This window comes from Mastigoproctus giganteus, chromosome 9, assembly GCF_048544385.1.
Source record: "Mastigoproctus giganteus isolate SK-2022 chromosome 9, ASM4854438v1, whole genome shotgun sequence".
NCBI classification, from domain to species: Eukaryota; Metazoa; Arthropoda; class Arachnida; order Uropygi; family Thelyphonidae; genus Mastigoproctus; species Mastigoproctus giganteus.
Window position 1 is genome coordinate 183394953 of NC_143583.1, and position 14465 is coordinate 183409417.

At 37.6% G+C, this 14465-nt stretch overlaps 1 protein-coding gene across 1 annotated transcript in view; it reads right to left on the reverse strand.

The window, feature by feature from the left end:
* Positions 1-6256: 6256 nt before the first annotated feature.
* The window catches only part of HemK1 (HemK methyltransferase 1), a 105448-nt gene continuing 97239 nt past the window's right edge, over positions 6257-14465 (reverse strand). The window contains exon 6 of the mRNA XM_090381527.1: positions 6257-6541. Within this exon, the coding sequence (XP_090237653.1) occupies positions 6304-6541 (238 nt within the window). The 3' untranslated portion in view covers positions 6257-6303. The remainder of the gene's footprint in view (positions 6542-14465) is intronic.

Below are 14465 nucleotides of genomic sequence, written 5' to 3' on the forward strand. Positions count from 1 at the left end.
CTGAAGGATTAACTGAAGTGGTCAATTTAGGTCGAGAGCGGATATAAATAGATATAAAGAGTACATAGAAGGCAGAAGGAAGGGCAAAGAAGAGAGAGAGAGAAAGTAACACTTGAAATGGTTCCTCGAACTTCATTAATCTAATTTGAAAACAGTATTAAATTCAGATTTTAATTTGTATTTAAAAAATAAGTTAATGATACAGTAGGGCGTCAGTTTAACAGTAGTCGCTGGCAGAGATAAAAGTGATTCTTGCACTACTTCTATTGAAATGCAATTGAGCAGCAGCCTGGAAAGCAAGGCAATGGGAAATTCCAGGACTGCTGGGAGTCATAGTGGAACAAGTAAATACATGGGCTGTGTTAGGGTAATTAAGAGTAGAAACAGGTGCATGTATACTTGCATGTACACCAATGCTAGGAGTATAGTTAATAAATTTTATGAGTTTGAAGTGCTAGTCAAGACATCAAAGTCAGATATTGTTAGGATACCAGAGGCGTGGTGTCAGACAGATATAAACAGTGCAGAATTGTAATTTGGGGAGTACAATGTGTACAGAAAGGATAGACAGGACAGGAAGGGAGGAGGGGTTATGCTGTAGTTAAGAAACACATAAAATCTAAGGAAGTGCATCCAATTGATGTTGGTGGATAATGCAATGTTGAGTCTGTTTGGTGTGACATAAGCACTGGGAAAGGAAAAATGAGAGTAGGTGTGTGTATAGGCCTAATGAATCTGATGAGTATAATGAGCAATTATGCTGAGAAATAGAGTGGGCCAGTAAATTAGAGTGTCTTATAATGGGGGATTTTAATTTCCTGGATATTGACTGGAATTTGTGGGTTGGTCACTTACACACTAGCAAGGCTTTTGTGGATTTATTGGATGATTGTTTTCTACAGCAGCATGTTCGGGAGGCAACTAGAGGGAGTAATACTCTTGATCTGATTATCAGTAATGATTCTTCATGCATCAAGAATCTGCAGATAAAGGCAGCACACTGTGATCACTAGGTGGTAGTGATCACAGTGTGCTGACGTGGGATTTACTCAAAGAGGTAACTACCATCAAGGGTAAAGGGAAGGGTTTTTGCTTTCGAAAATAAAGGTGAATAAAGGTGTCTGAGACAGTATTTAAATTCTATATGGTGGAACTAACTGATGATGTTACCAACAGCAAATTCAAAATGGGAAGCATTCAAAGAATTAATCTTGGAAGCTACTAGGCTTTTCATACCAACAAAGAAATATTGTTCAAGATTTAGGCCTAAATGGATGTCAGATGAACTAATTAGACATGTGACACAGAAGAAAAATGCATGGGATACGTATAAATTAACATGTGACACAGAAGCCTATGATAGATATAAGCTGGTCTGTAACCAAGTTACAAAGGAGGTTAGGCAGGCAAAGGCAGATTATGAGAAATCTTTGGCAAGGGATGCAAAGAAAAACAGGAAAGAGTTCTTTACTTATGTAAACTCTAGAAGGAAGGGGATGAATCAGATTGGTCCACTTGATATCGACGGTTCAACTGTTGATGATCCTGCTCAGGTAGCTAACAAAATAAATTAATATTTTGCATCGAGACAAGACCTAACACATGAGGAGTTATTCAGGGAGAAGAATGCCAGAGGTGCATTCAACTCTGGCAGTAAGCTAGATAATCCTGTAATAACTGAAAGTAAAGTGGAGGAGAAATTGTTGAAGATAAACACAAGAAAAGCACCTGGGGTGGATGGAATCTACCCAGTTATATTAAAGGAGGTGGCAAAGGAAGTAAGCAAACCCTTAGCCATAATTATGAGAGCTTCCCTGGACTCAGGGGGACCCATGGACTAGAGATATGCAAACGTGACCCCAATCCACAAAGGAGGATCAAAGGGAAACACAGGTAATTACAGACCTGTTAGCTTAATTTCTGTTCCAGAGAAATTAATGGAGGCACTTGTTAAAGAAGCATTGCAGGATCATCTAGACAAGATTTCAGTTATAGCTTGGACACAGCTTTGGTTTGTTAAGGGGAAGTCTTGTCTGACTAATTTGATTGGATACTAAGATGTAGTCACAAAGGAACTGGATGCAAAGAATAACTTTGATATCATATATTTGGATCTTAGATAAGCCTTTGATACTGTTGCACATTTAAGACTGCTACACAAATTAGAGCAGTGTGGCATTGGAAGCAAATTGCTGCTATGGATAAAGGGATGGTTGAGGGGGAGAAGACAAAGAGTGGTAATCAATGGACACTGCTCATCGTGGACTAATGTTATTAGTGGAGTCCCTCAGGGTTCAGTGTTGGGTCCATTATTGTTTTCTGTATTTATAAATAATATTGATGATGGTATATCAAGCTTAATGTCCAAGTTTGCAGATGATACAAAGGTTGGCAGGGTTGTTAAGGACACTACTGACACTATGCTGCTGCAACAGGATCTGGAAAGGTTGAGCAGATGGGCTGAGAGGTAGCAAATGAAGTTTAACATTGACAAATTGGAAAGTACTACATATGGGAAACAGCAACCCCAGAGCAACATATCAACTCTGTGGTACTACACTGACAGTGGTAGAGAATGAAAAGGACCTGGGGGTAATTGTGCAGGCAGATATGAAGTTCTCTGAGCAGTGCAGGCAGATATGAAGTTCTCTGAGCAGTGCAGGCAGATATGAAGTTCTCTGAGCAGTGCAGATGGGCTGCAGGAGTAGCTCATGGTGTCTTATCAATGATATACAGGAATTTTTCTAGCAGGGATAAGGAGGTGATTATTCTCTTGTATAAGGCAATGGTCAGGCCACACCTTGAGTACTGTATACAGGTCTGGAGGCCTAATTTAAGAAGGATATAGAGCTGCTGGAACGGGTATAGAGAAGGGCAACAAGATTAGTGAATGGAACAAAGGGTTGCTCTTATGAAGAAAGACTTAAGTTTTGCAAATTATAGTGTCTGGAAACTAGGTACCTGCGAGGTGATCTGATTGAGGTGTATAAAGCCTTGAATGGTTTGAGCATTCTCAATGTGGATGGGATTCTTCCTCTTACTCAGAATAATCGCCTGAGAGGGAATAAATTCAAATTGAGGAAAGACGGTTGTAGGATAGATGTTCGGAAATTTGCCTTTAGCCAGCGGGTTGTTGATTGCTGGAACAAACTTCCATCTGTCGTAGAAGTTGATAGCTTAAATAGATTGAAGGCAGAACTTGACAAACATTTGGAGCGAGTGGATGGGTGAAATAAGGGTTTTTGTTTTTTTGGCTGATGCTATATAAGCTTGCTTTCTTGCATCATGTGCCTTTGCTAATGCTAATGCTAGTTATCCATAACAATTATTGTCAGACCTCTTCCGGATAGCAAAATTTTCCGGATAATCAAACTTAAGGTAAAATTAAATAAATTCTGTTAGATTGTATTAACACATTCGCTGCCGATCACGCACCAGCACGTGATGTCGCAGCAGTATTGAAGAGCCGATCACGCTCTGGTGCGGGATGTGGTATCATTACCCAGTAGCCAATCATGCGCGAGCGCGGGATTCATTAGACTTTTGTATGAAGTTGTCAACTTCAGTTGGCATTGTGTTTCTGCTGTGTATATTTGTTTTGGCGTCAAGTTAAGGGTGTAAACTATATGTAGTTGTATGTGGTGTTGAATATTTTGTTACGTGACGTGTGGAAAAGCTTTGTAATATGAGTTGTGCAGATGACAGTTTAGCAGGCCAGTCATGCCCAAAAAGAAGAAAAGTGCAATATAAAAAATCCCTTACAGATGAAGAAATTGCAAAGATGTTGGAGGATTTATCTGATGTATATCCCAGTGACGTAAGTTACGACGATGACGACGATTTTATCCCTCCAAAGGACGATTCGGAAAGTGTAGATGAAGAAGATATTGTGGAAGAGGCTACACTTTCACTGCAGGATCCCGGTAAGTTGGAAAATGTCATGTGGGAAAATAACGCAACATCGATGAAACAGTTTCGTTTCACAAAATCCGAGTCTTTGCTGCAACCCGTGCCAGGTGATAATCCAATAAATTACTTTCGTCATTTATTTACCGACAATATCTTGGATGAAATAATTACACAAACAAATGTTTATGCTCGTGAAATACTTCTTCCCCGAGAAAATAAAGAACAGTCTCGAATAAATGCATGGAAGGACAGCACTAGAGATGAAATGCTGGTATTTTTAGGATTTATTTTACATATGGGAACCATTCGACTGAACCGCATACAAGATTATTGGAAAACAGATAAGCTGTTCGGATTACATGTGTTCGCAGATAACATGAGCAGGAATCGTTTCTTATTATTACTGCGGGCCTTGCATTTTGCAAAAAATCCAGAAAAGAAAGAGGTATGTCCACGGGATCGCCTATATAAAATTTGAAAAATGGTGAATCTGTTCAATGCACGAATGTCGGAAATATATTATCCAGGACATGAGATTAGCTTAGATGAGTCTATGATATTGTGGCGTGGAAGGCTTGTTTTTCGACAGTACATCAAAAACAAATGCCATAAGTATGACATCAAGTTATATATGATCACAACGCCAGTAGGCGTTGTGATCATATATAATTTATCAAATTTCAAGTGTATACCGGTATGTTGGATGATTCTGGTGGAAAAGGACATGCACAAAATGTCGTCATGAACTTACTTGATGGGATGTTAGATGTCGGGCATAGCATATTTATGGACAATTATTACAATAGCTATGAACTCGCTAAGTGTCTCGCTGACAGACAAACCCATTGTACTGGGACAATCAGAAGTAATAGGAAAACATTTCCGAAAGAGATTCGAGAAAAAAAGCTGAAGAAAGGGGAAACTTTATCAAGGTGTGCCCGTGGTGTAATGATTGCTAAGTGGAAGGACAGAAGAGATGTCAGTTACATATCTACAGAATACCAAAATGATATGATGGAAATGCAGAACAAACGAGGCGAACTGAAGTCAAAACCATTGCCTATAATTTAGTATAATAGGTTTATGTCAGGCATTGACAAGCAAGATCAAATGCTTGCCTATTATCCTTGCGAAAGAAAAGCCATTAGGTGGCCTACAAAAATATTTATGCATATTTTGCAACTAATAATGATTAATGCACACCATATCTATAATAAATATTCACATAACAAGGTGCAACTTTATGACTTCCGTTTATCAGTGATCAGATCTTTATTGAAACAGCCATCTGATCTCCCTCATACATGTACCTGAACTGGAACATGTGCTCAAACCACGGGAAGAAAGAAAAGGTGGAAAGATATTGAGGAAGCAATGCAAATGTTGCTATTCTGAAGGGAAACGTAAGGATACAATCTATATCTGCAGTGTTTGTGAAGGATCACCCGGCTATTGCTTAGATTGTGCGAAAATTATTCATAAGTAACATTCTTACACATAGAATTTATAATCTGTAGTGGTTCGGTATGAAATAAAACGTATTTCTTAATGTTACCATGTTTTTTGTTTTATTATTTACAAACTACATTATTATGTTTTTGTGTCACGCGCCAGCGCGTGATTCGGCATTTAAAGCCAAATTTGACCTCCAGTGCCTATCACACGATGGCGCGTGAATCTCTAAATCTTTTGCAAACTGTTTATACGACACTTAAATATTGATATCGTATACCGAACAATCCCTTATTACCAATTTTCAAGCTTTTTCGTTATGGAAACACAGTCGGCTTCTGGCGATAGTCTCCGCCTTCTGTGCCGGGGTATTGACGATAGCATGCTGCCTCATGACCGGCAGCGAAAGTGTTAAGGTAAAAGAAAAAGATTTTAACTAGTGGAAAAAAAAAACGAATTTATTTAATTAAAAAAATAATAATATTAATTTATACAGAAAACTTTGCACATTTACATATGTATGTATATTCGGATAGGTATTTTACAACAGATTTTATGTGGAAAAAAATTTAAAGTAATTTTTTTAAAATTATGTTCGATCTTTTTTTTTTTGTTTCATTTGTTGGTACTTTTTTTTTTCTGCGAAATCTCTCGAGTTTCTTAATAATATCAATTTAATTATATTGCATTCTTCCTGGTTTTCTGCCCATTTCAGTGCTGTTTTGTTTACATTTTCAAAAAAACTGAGAAAAATAATAAATCACAGTTTCAGGCCAATATCTTTATATATTTTAATTATTATGGTCCATTTTGCTGCATTATGAAGATGACATAGAGCTCTTGTCTTAGATTTTTTTACAAATAGCTCAGTTTTACTAGTTGCATATATGGCAGTAGGTTGTGACTGTTATCATTAACTTCAATAAGAAAGGTGGAGTTTCCTCACAAGGACTTTACTATTTCTACAAATCGGTTTCGTCCAGTAAAGTCTTTATGTACACTTTGAAGTTTTAAAGATTTAAAATTTTTAAGTAAATCAGAAATCACTGGTGGGTGTGATGAAGAAACTTCCAAATAAAGATGTCCACCAGGTTGCAAATAATTATTAGCTGCTAAGAGAATTTGACGTACTACTGCAAGTCCATCGTGTCCACCACAAAGTGCATTCCGATCTTCATATCTAATTAGAAATAAAACAATTAATCACTGTGGTAACTAAATTTATTCTAAATTATTAGAATAATTTTAATATTACAAGTTTATGAAAAAAGCATCATAATATTTTTTTGTTTCTTTTTTTTTTGGTAATTGTTAGCGCATCGGCTTCTGTGGCCATAGTGCACCTCCCAAGGTTTTTGCAGTACTTTGATCCAAGCCCGAGGCGGGATTCGAACCCGCAACCTTTGGGTTGCCAGGCAGGCACTTTACCCACCTGGCTAGCCCAGTCGGCCATCATAATATAAATAACATTTCAGTAAATAATAATTATTAATAGATTAACTTATTATTTTTTATCACCCAAAATAACTACAACTTTATCCAGTAGAGCAGGGGGTGGCCAACTCAATTTGTGATGTGATCTACTTTTTTCCTTCAAAATGTGCCACGATCTACCATCTCAAAAATTGCATTGCACAAGGTTAAAAAAGTTAATCAACACACATTGAAAAATGTTTATAAATTTTAAAATTCAATACAGTTCAGAATTCTTATTTTAAATTTATACAAATTTAAAATTTTAATTTATGCGAAGTTTGTGTCTTCATGTCATCTGCCAAGCTTTCAAAATCAGGGATATACTGTGATAAGTCCAACCGTAAAGAATCTTCTGTATGCAAGTCCGTAAGAGCACAGCGAGTCTTTGTTTGTTTCAAATATGAAAAGGCCGATTCACACAGATATGTGGAACCAAAACAGTAATTTAAAAGTTCACGGCATTTTTTTACGTTTGGGTACTTTTCTCGGGAAACATTTCCAAAAGTCTTCTGATGATCTGGCTTTTAGGAAGATATAATTTCGCAATGTAATAATTTCATTTAAGTAATATTTTTCTCCATGTGAAAAATGGCAGTGATTTTTTCTGCCATTTGTTTCGTATCTAAGTGGACATTAAATGGATAAGAAATATATTGATCCGTCTTCAATTGTTTTAAAATCACTGATTCTGGTTTCAAAATCATTCACAACATATTCAATTTCAGAAACATATTTCTCACTATTAAATTCAAAAACAGGATATTTTTGCAAATGATCAAATTTTTTTTCTTTGAGATCCTTAGCCATTGCCAAAAATTGATATTTATATGCAGAAATACTACTAATCATGTCACCCACATTTTTATTTTTTACTTGTAATTCCAAATTCAGATCACTTAATTTACTGGTAAAATCTGCCAAAAAAAAAAAAAAGGCAGATCACACAACCACTCCGTATCTTGTAGCTGCTGATAATCATCTCCCCCTTTGATCAACAATGTTTTTAATTTCATTCAGCAAATTTCAAAATCTCTCTAGAAACGTACTCCGACTCAGCCACCTCACATCTGGTTCTTTTTCATCAAGTTGCATTTTGTAAAGTCTCCTTTGAAGATATTGTCCTCTGATGGAATTCATGATTTCGAAAGCGATGTCCATAACACTTTTAGTATTTAATCTTTTGCTGGATGATACAGTGGTAACTCAAAAAATCTGGGAATTCATCATCCTTTTGGCACAATGCGATGAATCCGTTAAGATGCCCCATCATTGCTTTAGCTCCATCTGTTGTTACTGATATGAGCTTAAATAGTTGGTTGGTTATTTGGTTTTTAGGAGCATTAGCAACTAAGGCCATATTGCTCCGGGATATGCGGTGGTCATTCCCTGACCTTTCCGCACCCTCCATATTTGGTGGTGACGGGCTCGAACCCCGGTCTAATCAAGAAGCGTGTGCTACGCACTGCTGCTCCTTCCCACCTGGCTACGGAGGCGCCTGCTTAAATAGTGGTAATTTAATTTAATTTTTTCAATAAAATGTTTGAATGAATTAAAGATATCAAGACCTCTAGTTCTTTCTTTTAACAAAACCATACCCAGCAGTTCTTCTCTAGTGGCAGAATCATCGAAAAACATACCAACAAAAAACAAGCACTTGAGCTGTATCACTAATGTGTAGATTCATCCAGTTGTAAAGAAAAGGACACACAATTAGCAATACGAGCATGCAGTCGTTCACATTTTTACTCATTTTTTCGATGCATTACATCACAGTATTTCGAGATAATTGCAGATCTTGAAGGGCACTTTTAATTTCATTTTTGTTCTTAAAATTTTCAAAAAGAGAATCTGTTATTTTTAAAAATGCATCTTTGATGAATTGATGATCAGAAAATTATTTGCATTTTTTTGGCAAGAAGATGACTCACTTTAAATGATGCTGCAGTTACTGCTTTAGATTGTAACTTAGGTGTCATGAAGAAATTTTGTTGCATGAAAAATCTAGATTTAAGTTGTTCTAATTTATTTTTTCTAAGGTCACTATTCGGCAGAAAATCCGATTGGTATTTACCATGGAGTGCGTTGAAGTGCCTTTCTAAATTTCCTTTTTTGGATATAGTCACGGAAGCAATGCAAATCAAACAGCAACATTTTTCTTTCACCATTACAAAAAAGTATTCTAGTTCCTGCTAGATTTGATGAAAGTGATACGTTTTACTCTTTTTTATAGTATTCAAATCGAAAAGTATTAAATTAACATATAAGTACTGTCCAGTTGTTAAATCAGCAAAAGCAATGCTTACCGATTAAAACACTTTAAGTTGCGTGAACCTGAAAAACATTCTGTCTGAACAGCTAACATAGGATAATTGATAAAGAGGATTCCCAAATGAGGAAGTTGTTTCCAAAATAACTGAAAAACACACCACCGTTTATTGCTCTGTTTGGTTATATCCCTATAAGAATCAGTTTTGAATGCCTTTGTGATATTTCTGTAAAGCATTTCTGGTGGTCAACACCATAAAACAATAAAAACAATTTGCACTTTTCTGTTAGTGCAATCTAATTATAAACGGGTAGTAAACTCAATCTTATTGCATTTGCAATAATACCGACAACTGGAATTCTGTGGTATTTTACGTTATAATGGTGAAATGTGTTTCTCTTTCAATAAAATCTTCAATCATGAAAAAAAAAAAAAAATAAATAAATTTTCAAAATCTGCTCCTCTTCTCTATTTTTGAAGCTTCCTTTTAAAAAAATTAATAATAAAAAAAAATAACGCGCAGGTAGCGAAACCCTCTGTGCAATATAAAATTTTGGTAGTATACCTGACCCGGCAAATCGAGGGATGACTGTATATTTAAAATTCGTCACGATCAACCAAAATCAAAACCGCGATCGACTGGTAGATTGCGATTGACTCGTTGGCCACCCCTGCAGTAGAGCATCAGTTATACACAATAATTAATGTCAGACCTATGCCGGATAGCAAAATTTTTTGGATAATTGAACGTAAGGTAAAATTAAATTAATTCTGTTATAACGTATTAAGGTAAAAGAAAAACATTTTAAATAGTGTGAAAAAAACGGATTTATTTAATTTAAAAAAAAAATAATAACTTATACAGAAAAATCCTCACATTTGCATATTTATTATTTGGATAGGTATTTTTCCGCAAATTTTATGTGAAAAGAAAATTTGAAGTAATTATTTAAAATAATGTTCAATCATTATTTTTTTGTTTTATTATTTTTGCTGCAAAATCGCTCAAGTTCCTTAATAATATCAATTTGATTATATCACATTCTTCCTGGTTTCGGCCCATTTCAGTGATGTTTATTTTCGTTGACATTTTACCGTAAAAAACTGAGAAAAATAATAAATCGGACAGTTTCAGGCCGATATTATTCTTATCGAATCTGCAACTAAATTAACCTTGAAGTTGTCACTGACATTCTCTCAGCTATGCCAGACAAGCTGTACTTGCTCCTTGGGAGTCTAAAACACTGATGAAACTGATAGTTGGGTGACACTCAAGTCAAGTGGACCCAATTTCGGCAAAGTCCGGTCTGTGACAGCCAAATCCTCTGCTTGCACCTTCACGATTGTGGGACTGTTACTAATCCTGGGTATAACCTCCATGCACAAGTACATGGTGGGTGACCACCCAGGTGTGAATCAACTTAAGCAGGGGTTGAGGTGTGGCACCCACACCACATGGAGGAATACCACCCCTCTGTGTTACCAGGCACTACTAGGTGGTAGATGACTCTCATCAACTGGTGCAAAACCACCACGTTGCTTATTGGAGGCTTGAAGTGGTGGAACCCATGTTTAGTCTCCAGAGCTAAGTTCCGTTCAACATTTCCCCATCTCTTTTGAGGTTATGATGAACATCGTGGCGAGATCCAATATTCCTTACATTTCGAGGGTACAGCTCTAAAACGGCGTTCGCAGGCCGGCCGCTAGTTACTACACCGGACTGAGCCTATTGGTAACTCTCAAGGAGGCTTCCGGATCAGAGCTATTGTATACTCTGCTCTGCCAGTTAGTGACTGGAGGGAGTCCGAGTAGTGTGTATGCGGGGTGGCATTGACGAGGCCACGTTAAGTCAAGAATCGGGGTATATTCTTACCATGTGTACATCATATCCAAAAATTTCATTACTTCATACAGCATGTCCCGCCCACTTTTTCTTACTATTGAATACACCACGTATTGTCAAACTAATAGAGCAAACTTATCTGCGAAAAGAACTTAACCTACCAAACACGTCCTAATTCATTTCAAAAATATACGTGGTCTCAATTTTAATCCAAACGATGTCCATTTCCACTTGCAGTCTGCCAAACCCCATGTTCTTTTTCTTACAGAATCTCAGTTATCAGTTGATTCAACTACTGTTCAACTCAGTTGCCCAAATTATTCGCTGTATGATTCCTTTCTTCTCAAAGGTTGTACTTGTACATATGTCCGTTCGGATATTCCCTGTCGGATATTCGGATATTATCAAAGACTTGGTAATTTAAAATCTCTCCGGCTTAAAATCTCTCTACTTGTATGTCAAATTAATCTGTTGTCTCTACTGTTCTCACAACTTGCTAATCACTTGGAGCTGTTTGACTTCTTCTCTTTGCAACTTGACTTTCTCCAGTCCAACTTTCCTAACAGTGAGGCTATTTTCCTTGGTGATTTTAATGTTCACAACTCCAGCTGGCTTCTGTTTTCTAGTCACACCGATCCAGCTGGTCGAGATGCTGAGGTTTTTACAATTACTAATGACCTTGCACCGACTGTTAAATTACCTACAAGAATAACGGACAATCCTAACCATACAGCCAACATGCTTGATCTTGATCTGATTGTCTCTTCTCAAATGGAGCCTTTATCTCATGGCTATTCCCAACCTCGTATTGTTTGACATTACAAGAATGCAAAATGGGATGACCTGCGAGATTTAGCATTAGCATTAGTAGAGGCATATAATGCAAGCTTATACAGCATCAGCCAAAAAAAAAAAAAAAAACACTTCCATTTCACCCCTCGGTTCATTTGAAATACCTGTCCAGCTGAGCCTTAAATTTATTTTGGCTATCAACTTCCACAGCAAGGGATGGAAGTCTCTTCCACCAACCAACTACCCACTGGCTAAAGGCAAATTTCCTCACATCTATCCTACATCTGTCTTTCCTCAATCTGAATTTATGCCCTCTCAGGTGATTATTCTGAGCAAGACGAAGAATCCCATCGGCATTGAGCATGCTCAAACCATTCAAGGCTTTATACACATCTATGAGATCACCTCGCCAGTGCCTAGTCTCCAGACACTGTAATTTGCAAAATTTAAGCCTTTCTTCGTAAGAGCAACCCTTTGTTCCTTTCACTAATCTTGTTGCCCTTCTCTGTACTCATTCCAGCAGCTCTACATCATTCTTGAAATGAGGCATCCAGACCTGTATACAGTACTCAAGGTGTGGCCTGACCATTGCCTTATATAAGGGAATAATCACATCCTTATCCCTGCTAGAAAAATTCCTGTATATCATTGACAAGACACCATGAGCTACTATTGCAGCCTGGCTGAACTGCTTGGAGAACTTCATATCTGCCTGCACAATTACCCCCAGGTCCTTCTGATTCTCTACCACTGCCAATGTAGTACCACTGAGTTGATATGTTGCTCTGGGGTTGCTGTTTCCCATATGTAGTACTTTCCATTTGTCAATGTTAAACTTCATTTGCTACCTCTCAGCCCATCTGCTCAACCTTTCCAGATCCTGTTGCAGTAGCATAGTGTCAGTAGTGTCCTTGACAACCCTGCCTACCTTTGTATTGTCTGCAAACTTGGACATTAAGCTTGATATACCATCATCAATATCATTTATGAATACAGAAAACAATAATGGACCCAGCCCTGAGGGACTCCACTAATAACATTAGTCCACAACGAGCAGTGTCCATTGATTACCACTCTCTGTCTTCTCCCCCTCAGCCACCCCTTTATCCACAGCAGCAATTTGCCTCCAATGTCACACTGCTCCAAATTGTGCAGCAGTCTTCCATGTGCAACAGTATCAAAAGCCTTTCTAAGATCCAAGTATATAATATCAAAGTTATTCCCTGCATCCAGTTCCTTTGTGACTGCATCATAGTATCCAATCAAATTGGTCAGGCAAGACTTCCCCTTAACAAAACCATGCTGTGTCCGAGCTATAACTGAAGTCTTGTCTAAATGATCCTGCAGTGCTTCTTTAACTAGTGCCTCCATTAATTTTCCTGGAACAGAAGTTAAACTCACAGGTCTATAATTACTTGTGTCAGCCTTTGATCCTCCTTTGTGAATTGGGGTCACATTTGCACATCTCCAGTCTGTGGGTTCCTCCCCTGAGTCCAAGGAAGCTCTCCTAATTATGGCTAAGGGTTTGCTTACTTCCTCTGCTGCCTCCTTTGATATAACTGGATAGATCCCATCCACCCCAGGTGCCTTTCTTGTGTTTATCTTCAACAATTTCTCCTCCACCTTATTCTCAATTATTACAAGATTCTCTTGCTTACTGCTAGAGTTGAATACACCTCTGGCTTTCCCCTCGCTAAATAACTCCTCGTGTGTGAATGTCGATGCAAAATATTCATTTAGTTTGTTAGCTACCTGAGCAGGATCATCAACAGTTGACCCATCGATATCAAGTGGACCAATCTGATTCATCCCCTTCCTTCTAGAGTTTACATAAGTAAAGAACTCTTTGCTGTTTTTCTTTGCATCCCTTTCCAAAGATTTCTCGTAATCTGCCTTCGCCTGCCTAACCTCCTTTGTAACTTGGTTACAGATCAACTTGTATCTATCATAGGCTTCTGTGTCATGTGTTAATTTGTATGTGTGCTATGCATGCTTCTCTGCCATATGCCTCATCAGTTCATCTGACATCCATTTAGGCCTAAACCTTGAACAATATTTTTTAGTTGGTATGTAAAGCCTAGTAGCTTCCAAGATAAGTTCTTTGAATGCGTCCCATTTTGCATTTGCTGTTGGTAACCTCATCAGTTGGTCCCACTGTATAGAATTTAAATACTGTCTCAGTCCATCGTAGTTGCCTTTACGAAAGCAATAACCCTTCCCTTTACCCCTAATGGTAGTTACCTCTTTGAGTAAATCCCACTTCAGCACACTGTGATCACTGCCACCTAGTGGTTCATTTATCTGCAGATTTTTAATGCATGAAGAATCACTGCTGATAATCAAATCAAGAGTATTCCTTCCTCTAGTTGCCACCCGAACATGCTGATGTAGAAAACAATCATCCAATAAATCCACAAAAGCCTTGCTAGTGTGTGAGTGACCAGCCCCCAAATTCCAGTCAATATCTGGGAAATTAAAATCTCCCATTATAAGACTCTCTGATTTACTGGCCTACTCTATTTCCCTGTACAGTTTCTTATTATACTCATCAGAGTCATTAGGCCTGTAGTACACTCCTACTCTCAATTTTGATCTCCCAATGCTTATGTCACACCAAACTGACTCGACACTGCACTGTCCAGTGATGTCCACTGGCTTCACTTCCTTGGATTTTATGTATTTCTTAACTAATAGCATAACCCCTCCTCCCTTCCTATCCAGTCTATC